Raw genomic sequence first — 14994 nt, 5'->3', positions numbered from 1 at the left:
CAGATGCTTACCAACAACGTGACATCTCCACAGGAGATGCTTACCAACAACCTGCCATGGCCGTTGGAGATGCTAACCAACAACCTGCCATGGCCACTAGAGATGCTCACCAACAAGTTGACATGTCCATTGGAGATGCTTACTAACAACTTGGCATCTCCATTGGAGACCCTTACCAAGAACTTGCCAGAGCCAGTGGAGACCTTTGCCAAGAACGACTTGCCATCTCCATTGGAGATCCTCACTAAGAACTTGCCAGAGCCGTTGGAGAACCTTACCAAAGAAGACGAGCCAGAGCCATTGGATGCAGAGGAACCCACCAGGATGACGACGACGGCCTTTGATCAAGACTCCGGCGCAGCGAACAAAGAAGCTATCCCTAACGCAGAGATGGAGATGCCGGCCGATGCGGAGTGGAACTACCCGGAACTGTTCGAGCAGCGAGAGCCTCCGCCCATGGAAGACATCATGAAGCCTCTGCCAGCACCGACGGTCCAAGAATTTGAGCAAGGAGCCCCTCCGGCGGCGGTCCAAGAATTCGGCGGCGCTGCTTGGGGTTGGGGAGGCCATGGCCGGCGCTGCTTGGTGAGGCCTATATCGTTAGCTTGGATACTACCTTGTTTTTGACATGGTTATTAGTTATAGCAATTACCTTCTCTTTACTAGTTTCTGAGAAGGAAAACCTTTGTGTGCCAAGCTCTGCGTTTGCTGTGTTTGTCTGAGATGTATATACAACTGGATTTATCGATTGTACAATGTCATCATAATCCAAAAATTGTACTGTGGTTAAAACTCTGGAATTTATTGCTCCCACAGCAATCTCATGCCATTACTTACAGTGTCATCATCAACATTACTATCCAGCAGCAAGCCGCGACGCCGTGCTATCGCGGATTCTGTCGTGCACTTTGTAACAACAGCAAGCTTGCCATCAGTTTATCCCCCCAAAAAAAAATCAAATCTAACAATGAGAAAAGGAATACAAGGTGGTAAAAAGATGTACAACAATCAGTCAGGTTACTCTAAAGCCCTCGACATTCACAACAATGTACGATAATTTACAATATCCACAAAAGTAGCATTTGAACCAAACTTGCTGAACTCAAAAGTGCCCCTTCACTCTATGATCGCTACGACTCTGTTCAGGAGGTTCAGGCCGAACGCCGTGTCTTCGGAGTTCACCTTGACGGTGAGATCCAGTGGTTCCGAGGTGTGCCCATCCGCCACGACAGTGATCAGGCAGGGGTTCGAAGTACTTAGGATCTCGCTGCTGAATCGCCAGCACAAACCGGAGGCGTCATCGATGCTGAAGGTCACCGGCATATCCATTGACACTAGGTGAACATTGGCGTTGCTGAGTACTTTCGACGCGAGAGTTTGGGCTACCAGAAGGTTCTTGTCGGTGTTGTGATCTGTACTCTCTTCGATCTGCTCGTGCTTTTGAAGATGATCTTTGAAAGTGCACCTGTTGCAATTCCTAAAAGATTTAGTTCCAGCATATAGTCAACAGATCATCACAACATGAAATAAAATTAGTGCAGGTTATGCAATAAAATTAGTGCAGGTTATAGTCAACAGATCATCACAACAGATCTGTACTCTCTTCGGTCTGTTTGTGATATTGTGGGCTCAGGTTATGCAATAAAATGATCGTGGTGACTAACAATCAGATAATTTAGTGCACATGAAGATAATCTTAATTTGAATTTGCATTCATAACATGATGCAAAGTGCATAATAAGTATCATGTGCCTTTAAAAGTCTGATGGTGTCCATAAAATGCAAACAAGAGATGCCTAAAACGGTCCTCATCTGTTAACAAGATGTTTCTTGCTGGCAAAATATAAGTCTCTAATTATTTTTGCTTAAGTGGCTGAACTAATATAAAACTGAGAATCTATTCCTACTTGTTTACTCCTTTTTCTATAATAGACATTCTTTTTTTTCCATAATAGACATTCTTTTTTTAGGGGAACATTCTTTTCTAATAGTACATGATGTATAAGAAATAACATCATGACGAAAATACTCCTCTTTGCGTGTTCCATTAAAACAGAGCAGCAACATGGTAATTGGTTCAAGGGGAAGCAAGAGCAACCTCCTGTTTCTCAACATTCTCCTATAATTATCTATAGTTAATGAAATGTGCAAACTGAAGCATTTTCACCAGTCACAACCATTTCCGTCTGGGCAGGCAGATGTTTGTAACAGTAAACACGGCATAATTTGGCTGATGTGTCAGATCAGTTCCTAATCGATGCGACTGCATGAAACTAAGTAACTACTCGTGTCAAAAACGTTCTTATATTATGGGACAGGGGGAGTAGTAAAGATAGGATAGAGTCTGGTTACCTTCTAGCATACTCAAACATTCCCCTCAGCTGGTTTTCCTTGCATAGAAAAGCATTTAGGTCCATGGGTAGTGGTCGTACAAAATAAGCAATGTCCGGGTGAAGTTTGGCTGGATGCCTTTTCCCATTACAAAGGACAGACAACTTCAAGGGCAAGAGATGGTGATGAAAGTGAACCTGAAGAAGCATCTTAGCTGTCTGTTCGGGAGCCAGTGACTGTATCTCTTCAACAGGAACAAGAGTTGGTATGCTGCAGTGAAGACAATTCATGAGCTGAGAAATAAGTTGACCAAGAAACGATCACAATACAGACAATATAACGATGCAAACCTTGCGGATCCTTCTGATGTTTGGTCCATGCCACCCTTGCTACCAGAAGCCTCTTCAGATTTAATGGTTATATCCGCTAATTGTTCTGTTGTAACATTCTCGACAAACAAGTCTACACATACTAGCAAGCGTGATCTGGGTGAAACCTCAGATGAGAAGGCATATAGAACACTCAAGCCATCACTATCCGATGGATCTAACAACCTATGCAATTTAGGTTTTCTCTCAAAGCTGCGAGTGGTAAAAGAAACCCTTGCACATGATGTCTGTACCGAATCCTGAACAAGTGGTGCAGCAGGAGCCTCATCAAGCCATGACTCCAAGGCTGACTTGGACATTAATTCTGTCAAATCAGTAGAGATGAGAGATGCCAAATTTTCATCGACAGCTTGACCTGCATAGGCTTGATCTACATTACCATCATACATATGAATCAACGGAGCTTCCTTGTTCTCCTTTTGACGATGAAGGTTATGGCCATCATCATTTGAATCACTACCAGCTTCACTTTCTGAATCATACACAGAGCCACTCTCATCTCTTGAAGATCCAGATTCAGCATCAGAATTAGTACCTTCAGAGGAATCGGCTATGCCTCTGGTTGGTTCTACGGTCTTATGAATTAAGATCATACTTTGAGGCTTTGGAAGTGGTGCATAACCAGGCGCTGCATGAAGAACAACTTGTGACAGGGAACCCGGAAGATAAATCCGGTAGTTGCTGTCTGAATTAGATGCAGGAGGTATCTTCCCACCAAAGATATGATCAGCTAGCTCTTTAATAACATCTACATTCTGCGCTCGACATGAGGAGTCATTTTCATTAGCACAGCATGGCAGAAGTCCTGACAAGAAACGTGCACGATCACGGACATCATAATTCATGTCACATGCAGCCAACTGAATGACATATGTCACTATCCTTTTGAATTCTTCTAGCCGTTCTTCTGCAGAATGTATGATAACCTGAAAAAATAAACCTATTAGCAATCTCCATTTAAGTGTAAGAAAACTAAAGTTGGGACTTCTGATATATACCTTCGCAGAAGCATTTAGGATCTGAAGCTTTGTCTCGAGCACTTCGGCGGCAAAGGACCATGCCAGATACTTAAGAACAACTGGAGCTATCTTTGGGATGAGATTTCCAGTAGAGCTATACTCACCAAATATCCAAATAATTAAGGACCGTGCGGCAGGCTCCATAATTGTATCCAGACAACGAACCAAGCGGATAATCACCTTAGGAGAACAAAATTAATGAATATGTCAAATAAAAAAATGTAAATCATGAAAACTGCATTCAAACGGTAGCACATGGCATCCTGATATCCTATATCTACATTTGTTCTTGAATATACTTCCAATGAATGACACCACAGGTTGTACAGGAGAGAAGGATAAAAGAAATTTAAATAGTTCATCACCATTCACTAGGGGAAATATGACCAACACAGAAACAAGAGCAAAGGAAATTGTCGTTTAAACAAGGTGATATATGAAATCCATACGCTGTACAATAGAGCATACATCCCATGTAGGAAGGGGGCAGAATGGTTTGATGCAACACCATTGTGTATTGATCTGAGTTGTATATGTACTACACGTAGATGGCATACGTGCATAACCCACCCATGTGGATCTCATACAAAGAAAGATATGGAGAAGGAGTAGGGGATGGTTTAAGGAGCCTGGTCAGCTATGCTACATTCCACACACCAATACAACTGCTTTATCAAATGATCATAATGTCAAGTGAATGCATTACCCATATAATATGAAAAGTATATAACAAATCTGTGGCGCTACAGGATTAGAAGCTTATATAAACTAATTTTATAGTACCTTCTCATGAGATGCTGCATCTATTTTCACTATTTCTTTGATTGACAAGATGGCTTGAACTAAAACAGCATCTTCTTCATTCAAGTGAACTGAGTTAGTGATAGACAATTCTGTAACAAGGTGAAAACCAAACATTATTATTCAAGAAGGATAATCAATCACAACATATGCAGAGAGAACAGTTATTACCGTACCGTACAGTACAAGTGCCAAAAGTCCCTCAAGACAACTGGAGGTGATAGAGGGGAGTTTCAGGGCACACAATGCAATTGCAGCAACTGTATCTGCCACGAATCTCCTATTCGGATCTTTAATATAATCCTGGCAACAATTACAAAGTACTATAAGCAGAATGCCAGGGAGCTATAACTATAAATCCTTGATCACATAGGTAGCGGACATCAATTTTTCATGCTGCTAAGCTTGACTATAAGACTAATTTCCATGAGTAGAACGCTTAGATCCAAAAAAACTGTACTCACACTTAGATCCAAGAAGGTTTTAAAGGTGTATTTAGCATGCATGAACCATCATCAGTATGACACAGGAAATGCTAGCTTGGCTTTTGAAATTATTTTGCAAGGGTAAGTGATGATTTTGTTACCTTAAGAGGGAGTTCTATCAAAGACTTTCACGTGATAAGCAAATATATGGTTGCAAGTCAGTGTGACAGCTCAGCTTATATGGGAATATGTTGCACATACAAACAAATACCTGAAATTCTTCAAGAATGGCTGGAATAGATGACTCTGTGGCAATGGTGGTGAGTATTTCAAGCTTCAAAGCCCTAGTCTGGTACGGGTCTGAAGCACATATGAAGAAATCTTCATAATACGAAGCAAACAACAATGGGGCAGTCTTGGCAAAAACTAGTATGTTGCCAAGCATCTGCAAGAACAAAAAAAGGGGATCAGCTCAATAAGAAACCAGCGTCAGAAAAACATACATCTGCTGGAAAATTATTAGATTCTTATGTCTGCAAGGAATGCCTTAACATATGATTCCAAGACGTAATAAAACGAACTCAGTGCTCAGTTTTTAGCTTCATCTAACACAAAGTTGTGAGTGCAAATGCGCGCGCGCGCGTGTGTGTGTGTGTGTGTGTGTGTGTTTTATACGAGTTCAAGCAATGACGGATGCATAACTCAAAGCATAACAGTTGACCACTCTACAGTGCCACATGAGTATTAGGAAAATTTTATTCCGCTACACTATGATATATGATATTTACGTACATAAGTTGATTCTGACACAACTTAATTACATGATAACAGAAATGATTAGTGAAATATACAATACCGTAATTATTTCTAGTTGAAATCTGGGATACAATACAAGGTAAAAATATGTAGAAAGTACCACATATGTTGCATCAGGAGATGAGCGTAGAGTAAATAAAATCGGGCCAACAATTCTCTTCACTTCCTCAGCTGGAGCCATTATCCAATGAACACTTGCTGCTGCAAGTATCACTGCACTATTTTGGCTCCACAGAAGAGGTGACGTGCATTTCAATAGAATTACGACATCATCATTTGTGCTAGTAGTGACAGATGGAAAGCTGAATTTATCATCGTCTCTATCAAAAGCTCCTGAATATTCTTCAATGTAATGCCGGAACAACATAATGTTTGGCATAGTGCCAGAACCTCCGTTAACAATAGTTTCCGCCTGGGTGCTGGATATATTACTAACAGGAACTGAATCCCTGCCAGCCTGGGTCTCCAAAGACAATTCTGCAGCAAACATTACAGAATCCTTGACCAATCCATGTTTTGCTATCACATACCGCAAGAGAATCTCAATTAGAGTAATCTGATACCATTCTTCAATATCAGGGAGTGTTTCACAGAGCCGTCGGAAATGCTTTGCTATCAGCGCTAAACAATTTGGACAAACCGACTTAAATGCAACTGTAGCAGCTCCCACTACTCCAAAGGAACTGTCACCAAGCAAAACGTCCACAATCTGCAAAAACATGATCAGGTTTCAGATAGACATAATGTCGACAATCAACACAAATGAGAAGCAGGTTGCACTTAACAGACCTCCTCCAAGGTTGTGTTTTCCTCTGGAAGCAAGTCGTAGAGCTTACAAAGTGCATATGCCGCGCATTTCCTAACATATGGGGATGGATCCCTTGCACATTTCTTCACAGCCACTAACACGAGTGGAGCGACAACGTGTAATCTGATGCCAGCCATAGTGCGAAGGGCCCAAGCCCTTACCAACGGGTTTATGTCTGATAAATCCTTCTGGAATATGTTAATAGAAAGGAGAGCTTCATTTTGCCGCCTGCGGCAATAGCAAGAAATTTTGTAACAACGCATATCAATCAGAGAGAGAGATAACATTCTTATTCAAAATTCCACTTGTTGACCAAGATTGAAACTTATGAAACAGCATGATCCATTGATCCTTGTCTATAACATCACCAGGATGCATGTATTATTCGAGAACAGGAGATACACATTTTTTTTCATTAGATTATAGTTCATATATTGCTGTTGTACATGTTTTTTGATCATATTGCAACATTGCACTTTATTGCCTGCCTGCCTGCCTGTTGTAGAACAACAGAACAGGTCAATACACTGTTCATCTGATTATGATTGCAAACGTCTAGTGTTTAGCAGCAGTGTGATATGTTTGAGTAGCATCTAAATTTCTGTCAATCACTCAATGTGATCATGGTACAATGTCAAGGAAGCAGATAAATTATTTTGGATACTTTCTTGTGAGAGTGAAAAATACAATTATGTTCATTAAAATTGACATTGAAGTAATGAGCTTAAAATATGTCAATCAGATAAAATGTACGCAACAAAAATTGCTGATAGTCCCTGGTGAGATCTGGAGTACAGTACTAAGACAATCAGACAGGCCAGAATGGTGAAACATGAGCCAATAAAGAACTACAAATTGGGCAACATTTCTACATATTTTTTCAGGTAAGGTGTCCAGCAACTCCATGCAACTTTCTACTGCAAGAGGAAGAACAGAAAGTCATGGCAATAGGATATGCACATCACTGCCATCAAAAGAATTATTTTCCACAGGTCTGGGCTGGCCACTTTATATTTAGATTCAGACATGCTGATGAATTATAATTTTCACAGAGCTTTCAGGTCCGACTGCTGACTGGAAAGGTAACTCTCAGGAGCACCAGCATTAGTATTCTTTCCAAGCAGAGAGCAGGGTAGCCAAAACAACTCATCGACTTTTCTTGTTTAACTTCTCATCGATCTAGGAGAACGGGTGACCGGATTTTCCAGAAGAGCTCATGCAATTCACAAGCTCCGATGGATGGATGGTCTCTTACTATTTAGGCGGAGAAGTTTCCGCGCGAAGCAACGTGTTGCGCTTTGGCCATGTGCGAGACAAGTGTAAGCAAAGTCATATCATATATACTACTAATAACAACTTGGTTCATGAGCAAGCAAAGCAACCTATAATGACACTCTATTAAATTCAACTTGTCTCTTCAGATGTCAAGTTTATGCCGTTTCTAGTAGTTTCTTCAGTCCAGGAGTGTTGCTAAGAACTAATGCTTGATGCATTAAGCGGGATTTTTCCTCGGTTCCAATTTCAATCGAACCATCTACAGTGAAACTCGTATAACTCCCAAACAGATAACAGCGATATATCGACCATGATTCGTTGACAAAAGGTTTTTCCCTTGCCAACTTAGCTCCAACAATCTTTCTCTGCGAATCACAGGCCGGAGAAACAATGCAAGTAAAATCTAGCCGAAGCAGCTCCTACTGAGCTCAGATCTGGAGAAAAGAACTGAGATCACAGCAGAGGCATGGAGAAATGCAGATGAGGGGCATGGGGAGGCTTAGCTTGCTTACGTCTCGGCGTAGTGGAGCAGGTAGAGGTAGACGAGCTTCTTGACCTCGAGCGACTGCGCCGCCACGTTCTTCACCACCTGCAGCCCCACAGGAATGCACTTCAGTCGCCCGAATCCGATGAGACGAGAGGAGAGGAACGGGAGAAGGGGACGGACCTGGGGGAAGAGGTGTGCGACGTCGACCCCCTGGGCGATGAGGGCGAGGAGGCGCTTGAGCGCGTCGACCTTGTCTCCGTCGAAGCGGGAGTCGAGCAGCGCCGGGATGGCGGCGTCCTCCGGGTCGTCGTACAGGTGCGCGTCCGTGCCCATCCGCCCCACCACCCACGACGCCGCCGCGCCGCTCGCACGCATCCCGAACATCCCCGGACCCTCTCGCTCTCTCTCTTCGCCGGATCTCGTCGGCGGCGCGGATCTCGGCGGCCGTCGCGGTTCGCCGTGGAGGGAGGGGAGTGGTCTGTCCAGTCCACGCGACGAGACGCGAGGGACGGCGATGGGTGGGGTGCGCGTGGAGTGGGCCGCACTTGACGCGTGGCCCAACCCAGGGCCCGTCTGGGAGAGGGCCTGGACCGTGTTCTCCGTGGGCCCTCATCCATCCTAAGGCCATGTTCGGTTAATCCCCTCACCACAGGGATTGAAGGGGATTGGGAAGGTTTGAGAGAGATTTTGAATTGCAAGGGATTTAATCCCTTTCAAACCCCTCCAATCCATGCCTAACCGAACAAGGCCTAATGGATGATGGGCTCGGGTAGTTGGGATATTATACGGCTTAAAAAAGTTGGGATTGCCTCAAAAAAAAAGTTGGGATATTGATCTCCAGGGTCCCCTCCCCAAATCCCTTGGCAGCCAGCCGGAGTGAGTGTAGCCTCCTACGTCGCGTTCCTCCCTCCCAATCTCTCCGCGCCATCCCCCGAGCATAGGAGCCGATGAGCCGGGGAGGAGGCGACCGGCCGAAGGAGGCATCGGCGCGTCTCGCCGCCGTTCACCACGCCGGAGACGAATGCAGCGACCGCCGGCGGAAGCAAGAGCAGACGCCGGACGGCTAGCCTGTCAGTCGAGACGACCTTGGATGCTTATTATCATGGCCGTGGGGAGGGGACTGCATAGCATAGCATAAGTGTTGGCCGTCGGCTGCTGCTGCTGGCGGCCTTTTGACATTTAGAAAGGAAGAGGTTCTTCTTCAACTAGCTCACAAGAGCTATCCCATGAGTCCGAAAAATTCTCAGGTTATTATTCATGCTTCTTCGTGAATTTCATGCGATACACCATACTTAAGCATGTGATGGATAACAAACTTTGTGTCTTCGGTTTGGTGGATAATGATGCCCAAATGCATTATGTGTCCCACAATCTTCTTTTTTTAGAAAAGGAAGATGACCCCCGGCCTCTGCATCTGGAAGATGCATATGGCCACTTTATTGATTATTCGAGGACCTTACAAAATATTACAACAATGTGCCCGAATCCATCATCTTGGCAACACATGCCGCTACTCCTATCCAAAATGATGAAGGGGTGCTAGCTGGGCCACTACCCAAACCACTCACCTAAGCCTAACATCAAAAGACGGAAGCCGAAACATATTCGGAAGCCCCACCCGACCCACATACCGGGTCTGGGGCACAATCTTCTTTCTTTTTGCAGTTGCATTATTTACACACAAAGCATATCATAGTTTAGGTTAGAGGATTCTGCTCCATTGCTTGCTTCCTGGTTGGTAGTACGTCTGAAGCTACTGTTGTACCTGGAGTTTTGTTGGGGAACATAGTATTTCAAAAAAATTACCTACGATCACGCAAGATCTATCTAGGAGAAGCATAGCAACGAGCGGAAGTGTTTAGTAACGCGGTTGATGTAGTCGAACGTCTTCGCGATACAACCGATCCAAGTACCGAACGCACGGCACCTCCGCGATCAGCACACGTTCAGCTCGGTGACGTCCCTCGAACTCTTGATCCAATTGAGGCCGAGGGAGAGTTCCGTCAGCACGACGGCGTGGTGACGGTGATGATGAAGTTACCGGCGCATAGCTTCGCCTAAGCACTATGACGATATGACCGAGGTGTGTAACTGTGGATGGGGGCACCGCACACGGCTAAAAGATCAACTTGTGCGTTCTAGGGGTGCCCCTGCCTCCGTATATAAAGGAGGGAGAGGGAGAGGCAGCCGGCCCTAGGGGGCGCGCCAAGGTGTGGAGTCCTACTAGGACTCCCTAGTCCTAGTAGGATTCCACCTCCCACATGGAGTAGGAAAGGGGGAAGGGAGAAGGAGTAGGAAAGGGGGGCCGGCCCCCTTCTCCTAGTCCTAATCGGCTGGTGTGCTTTCCTCTTATGGCCCATAAGGCCTATAACTTCTCCCGGGGGGTTCCGGTAACCTCCCGGTACTCCGGAAAAATGCCCGAATCACTCGGAACCATTCTGATGTCCAAATGCAACCTTCCAATATATGAATCTTTACCTCTCGACCATTTTGGGACTCCTCGTCATGTCCGTGATCTCATCCGGGACTCCGAACAAACTTCGGTGCATCAAATCACATAACTCATAATACAAATCATCATCGAACGTTAAGCGTGCGGACCCTACAGGTTCGAGAACTATGTAGACATGACTGAGACACATTTCTGGTCAATAACCAATAGCGGAACATGGATGCTCATATTGGCTCTTACATATTCTACGAAGATCTTTATCGGTCAAACCGCATAACAACATACGTTCTTCCCTTTGTCATCGGTGTGTTACTTGCCCGAGATTCGATCGTCCGTATCATCATACCTAGTTCAATCTCGTTACCGGCAAGTCTCTTTACTCGTTCCGTAATGCATCATCCCGCAACTAACTCATTAGTCACATTGCTTACAAGGCTTATAGTGATGTGCATTACCGAGAGGGCCCAGAGATACCTCTCCGATACATGGAGTGACAAATTCTAATCTCGATCTATGCCAACCCAACAAACACCTTCGGAGACACCTGTAGAGCATCTTTATAATCACCCAGTTACGTTGTGACGTTTGATAGCACACAAGGTGTTCCTCCGGTATTCGGGAGTTGCATAATCTCATAGTCAGAGAAACATGTATAAGTCATGAAGAAAGCAATAGCAATAAAACTCAACGATCATAATGCTAAGCTAACGGATGGGTCTTGTCCATCAGATCATTCTCTAATGATGTGACCCCGTTCATTAAATAACAACATATGTCTATGGTCAGGAAACATAACCATCTTTAATTAACGAGCTAGTCAAGTAGAGGCATACTAGGGATACTCTGTTTTGTCTATGTATTTACACATGTACTAAGTTTCCGGTTAATACAAGTCTAGCATCAATAATAAACATTTACTATGATACAAGGAAATATAAATAACAACTTTATTATTGCCTCTAGGGCATATTTCCTTCAAGTTTGTCTTGCAGGATCGCTGAAACGTTGACATATTTTGTCGGTGTTGCTGATATGAAGGAATGGTAATGCAGGCACAAGTTATGAAACACAGGGCGCCTTTGTTCTTTGCTCAAAGCGGTAAGCTGGAATTCAGAACCCAGATTGTCACCCTTCCAAGGTCGTCACGGTTCATAACGGTAGGAAGTGTTTCCTCGTCCCGTTAGCTTGTGATTGTGACTCATCAATTTGTCATAGGATATTCAAGCATTTCAAGTAGTATATAATTAAGATGTTGATCACACAGTACATGTGATTTGAACACTCGGAACGAAAACACATACACACCACACCACTGAAGACCATATATAGGTCAGCTCACACATGCGTGTACAAATATATAGGCACACACACAATAAAATCCAAGTCCCTTGAGTGCAGAGAAATGAAGCAGATCACACTAGACACACGCACAAACAGCCCAATTAAGGGCAGCCATGCATGATTCACACGTACATTTTTTCGAAAAGGGGCGCTTTATTACTTAAAAGGTTTAAGTAACACTCGGCCTCTGCATAACTAAGATGCGTACAGCCAACAATGTCCTCACGACAAGCGAAAAATAAAATAAAAAAGAAAGGCGAAATACAAAGAAAAATGTATATTTGTATAGCGCCTAAACCGTCGGTGGCCCAATCCTAAGATCATGCTGCCACCCATGTTGGGTAAAAGTATCCCTCGCCATAGCCTCCAATCGTGTACACACCTCCGTAAACAGGTCTCGATTCTCCACTCGTTGTAGAGAGGATCATAAACGAAGCGTCCCAGTACATCTGTAGATAACCTGCATAAGCGAAATACTTTTATCGTTAAAAATCTTATCATTTCTACATAGCCAAAGTGACCAAATCACGGCAAGGGCTCCCACCCTAAGTAGAATTCTGAACTTGTGATCAATCTCATGTAACCAGTTGCCAAATATATTAGCAACACTACAAGGAGGGTACAAGCCAGAAGCTATTTGAATGACTGACCATATAGAACGAGCCAATTTACATTGAAAGAATAAATGTTTTATTGTCTCATCATGCGGACAAAATACACATTGCGTACTTCCATGCCAATTCCTCTTAAAAAGGTTATCTTTAGTAAGAATGACTCCGCGACGAAGATACCATGCAAAGATTTTATTCTTAAGAGGTATCTTCATCTTCCAGATCTTCTTATTATTATCAACTGGCACGTCACACTGGATCAAAGCTCTATACATAGACTCCACTGAGAATTGCCCATTCTCATGTAGGTTCCAACGATATGAATCGGAACCCCGTGACAACTGTACCATGGATAATCGTTGAAATAATATGTTCCACGATTGGAGTCTAGGTCCAATTAAATCCCTTCTGAACGTCACATTGGACGGAAATGATTCCAAAACCTTGGCAATAGTATCACCCTTGTGACGTACAATATTGTATAGAGCTGGATATTGTTCCCGGAGAGTAGCATTACCTAACCACTTATCCTCCCAGAATCTAATTTCCGAGCCATTCTTAATTGAGAAGGACCCATAGCGGAAGAAATATTTCTTCGTTGCCATTAATCCCGCCCAAAAATGAGAGTCCCCAGGCTTCCAGTATACCTGGGATATCGCCTTTGAACCCACATATTTTCTCCTAAGGAGGGTTTGCCATACACCATCTTCGGTCAACAACTTAAATAACCATTTGCCAAGAAGGGCCCTATTCTTAACCTCAAGGTCATGAATTCCCAACCCGCCTTGGTCCTTGGGACGGCAAACCACACTCTATTTAGCCAGCCGATATTTCTTTCTCTCGCTATCTCCTTGCGAAAAGAATCTTGATCGGAAGTAATCCAATCTATGTAAAACTCCTTTCGGCAATTGGAAGAAGGAAATCATATACAGTACCATGTTACTTAGTACTGAATTTATGAGGACCAACCTCCCACCCAGAGATAGCAGTTTACCTTTCCAACTGCTAAGCCTTTTTTGCAGTCTCTCCTCGACGTGTTTCCATTCAGCATTTGTGAGTCTTCGATAATGTATCGGTATACCCAAATAAGTGATCGGAAACTGGCCCAACCCGCATCCGAACAGGTCGGCATACAGATGGGCCTCGTCTTGAGCCTCGCCAAAACAAAACAATTCACTTTTATGGAAATTTATCTTAAGCCCTGAGAGTTGCTCGAATGCTGATAAAATTAATTTCAGATTTCTTGCTTTCTCAAGGTCATGATCCATAAAGAGAATCGTATCATCGGCATATTGAAGGATAGAAAGACCACCATCCACTAGATGATTCACTAGCCCATCAATTTGGCCATCAACCTTGGCACGCTCAATCATGACCGCTAACATATCCGCCACTATATTGAATAGCATGGGCGATATTGAGTCACCTTGTCGCAATCCTTTCTTTGGTTGGAAATAGTTGCCAACGTCATCATTGACTTTAATGGCAACACTACCTCCAGCCACAAAACTATGGATCATTGCGCGCCACTCTGCAGAAAATCCTTTCATTCTGAGAGTCTATTGAAGAAAAGACCACTTGACTTTGTCATAAGCCTTTTCAAAGTCAATTTTAAAAACCACCCCATTCAGTTTTTTTCGATGCAATTCCTGAACTGTTTCGTGAAGGACAACAACCCCATCTAGGATGTTCCTGCCTTGCATAAAAGCAGTTTGAGAAGGACGAACCACATGTTCAGCAACCGAATTGAGCCTGATAGTCGCTACCTTAGTGAAGATTTTAAAGCTAACATTAAGGAGGCATATTGGACGATATTGTTGTATCCTTTCAGCCTCATTAACCTTAGGTATTAAAATAATTTCACCGAAGTTTAAGCGAAACAACTCTAGTTGACCAGCATGAAGGTAGCCAAACAAGAGTAGGAGATCATGTTTGATAACCTCCCAAAAGTTCTGGTAGAAATCAGCGGGAAAACCATCTGGACCCGGTGCTTTGTTATGCTCCATTAGGAAAACCGCCTTTCTAACTTCCTCCTCAGAAAATGGAGCTGTTAGAAGGCTATTTTCCGCATTAGAAACCTGGGGGATGTCATCTGTTCGAGACTCATCCATCGAGAAGTTTCCTTCCTGAGGAGTCCCGAATAGATTCTTATAATAACTAGTGATATAAGACTTAAGTTGCTCATGCCCTTCAATCATGCCCTCCTCATGTTGGGTTTCGTAGTAATTTCAAAAAAATT

At 43.6% G+C, this 14994-nt stretch overlaps 1 protein-coding gene across 1 annotated transcript; it reads right to left on the bottom strand.

Moving 5' to 3' along the window:
* Positions 1-775: 775 nt before the first annotated feature.
* On the bottom strand, positions 776-8809 carry LOC119270764 (AP3-complex subunit beta-A-like). The gene is made up of 11 exons (XM_037552818.1): positions 8532-8809; positions 8377-8453; positions 6571-6817; positions 5882-6490; positions 5237-5410; positions 4717-4843; positions 4523-4632; positions 3719-3919; positions 2682-3646; positions 2353-2601; positions 776-1465 (listed from the first exon to the last, which is right to left on the bottom strand). The coding sequence occupies exons 1-11, from the start codon at positions 8733-8735 to the stop codon at positions 1117-1119; spliced, it is 3312 nt and encodes a 1103-aa protein (XP_037408715.1). The 5' UTR covers positions 8736-8809; the 3' UTR covers positions 776-1116.
* Between the last annotated feature and the right edge of the window lie 6185 nt (positions 8810-14994).

Source organism: Triticum dicoccoides, chromosome 3A (assembly GCF_002162155.2).
Source record: "Triticum dicoccoides isolate Atlit2015 ecotype Zavitan chromosome 3A, WEW_v2.0, whole genome shotgun sequence".
NCBI lineage: Eukaryota > Viridiplantae > Streptophyta > Magnoliopsida > Poales > Poaceae > Triticum > Triticum dicoccoides.
This window is presented reverse-complemented; position numbering and strand designations above follow the sequence as displayed.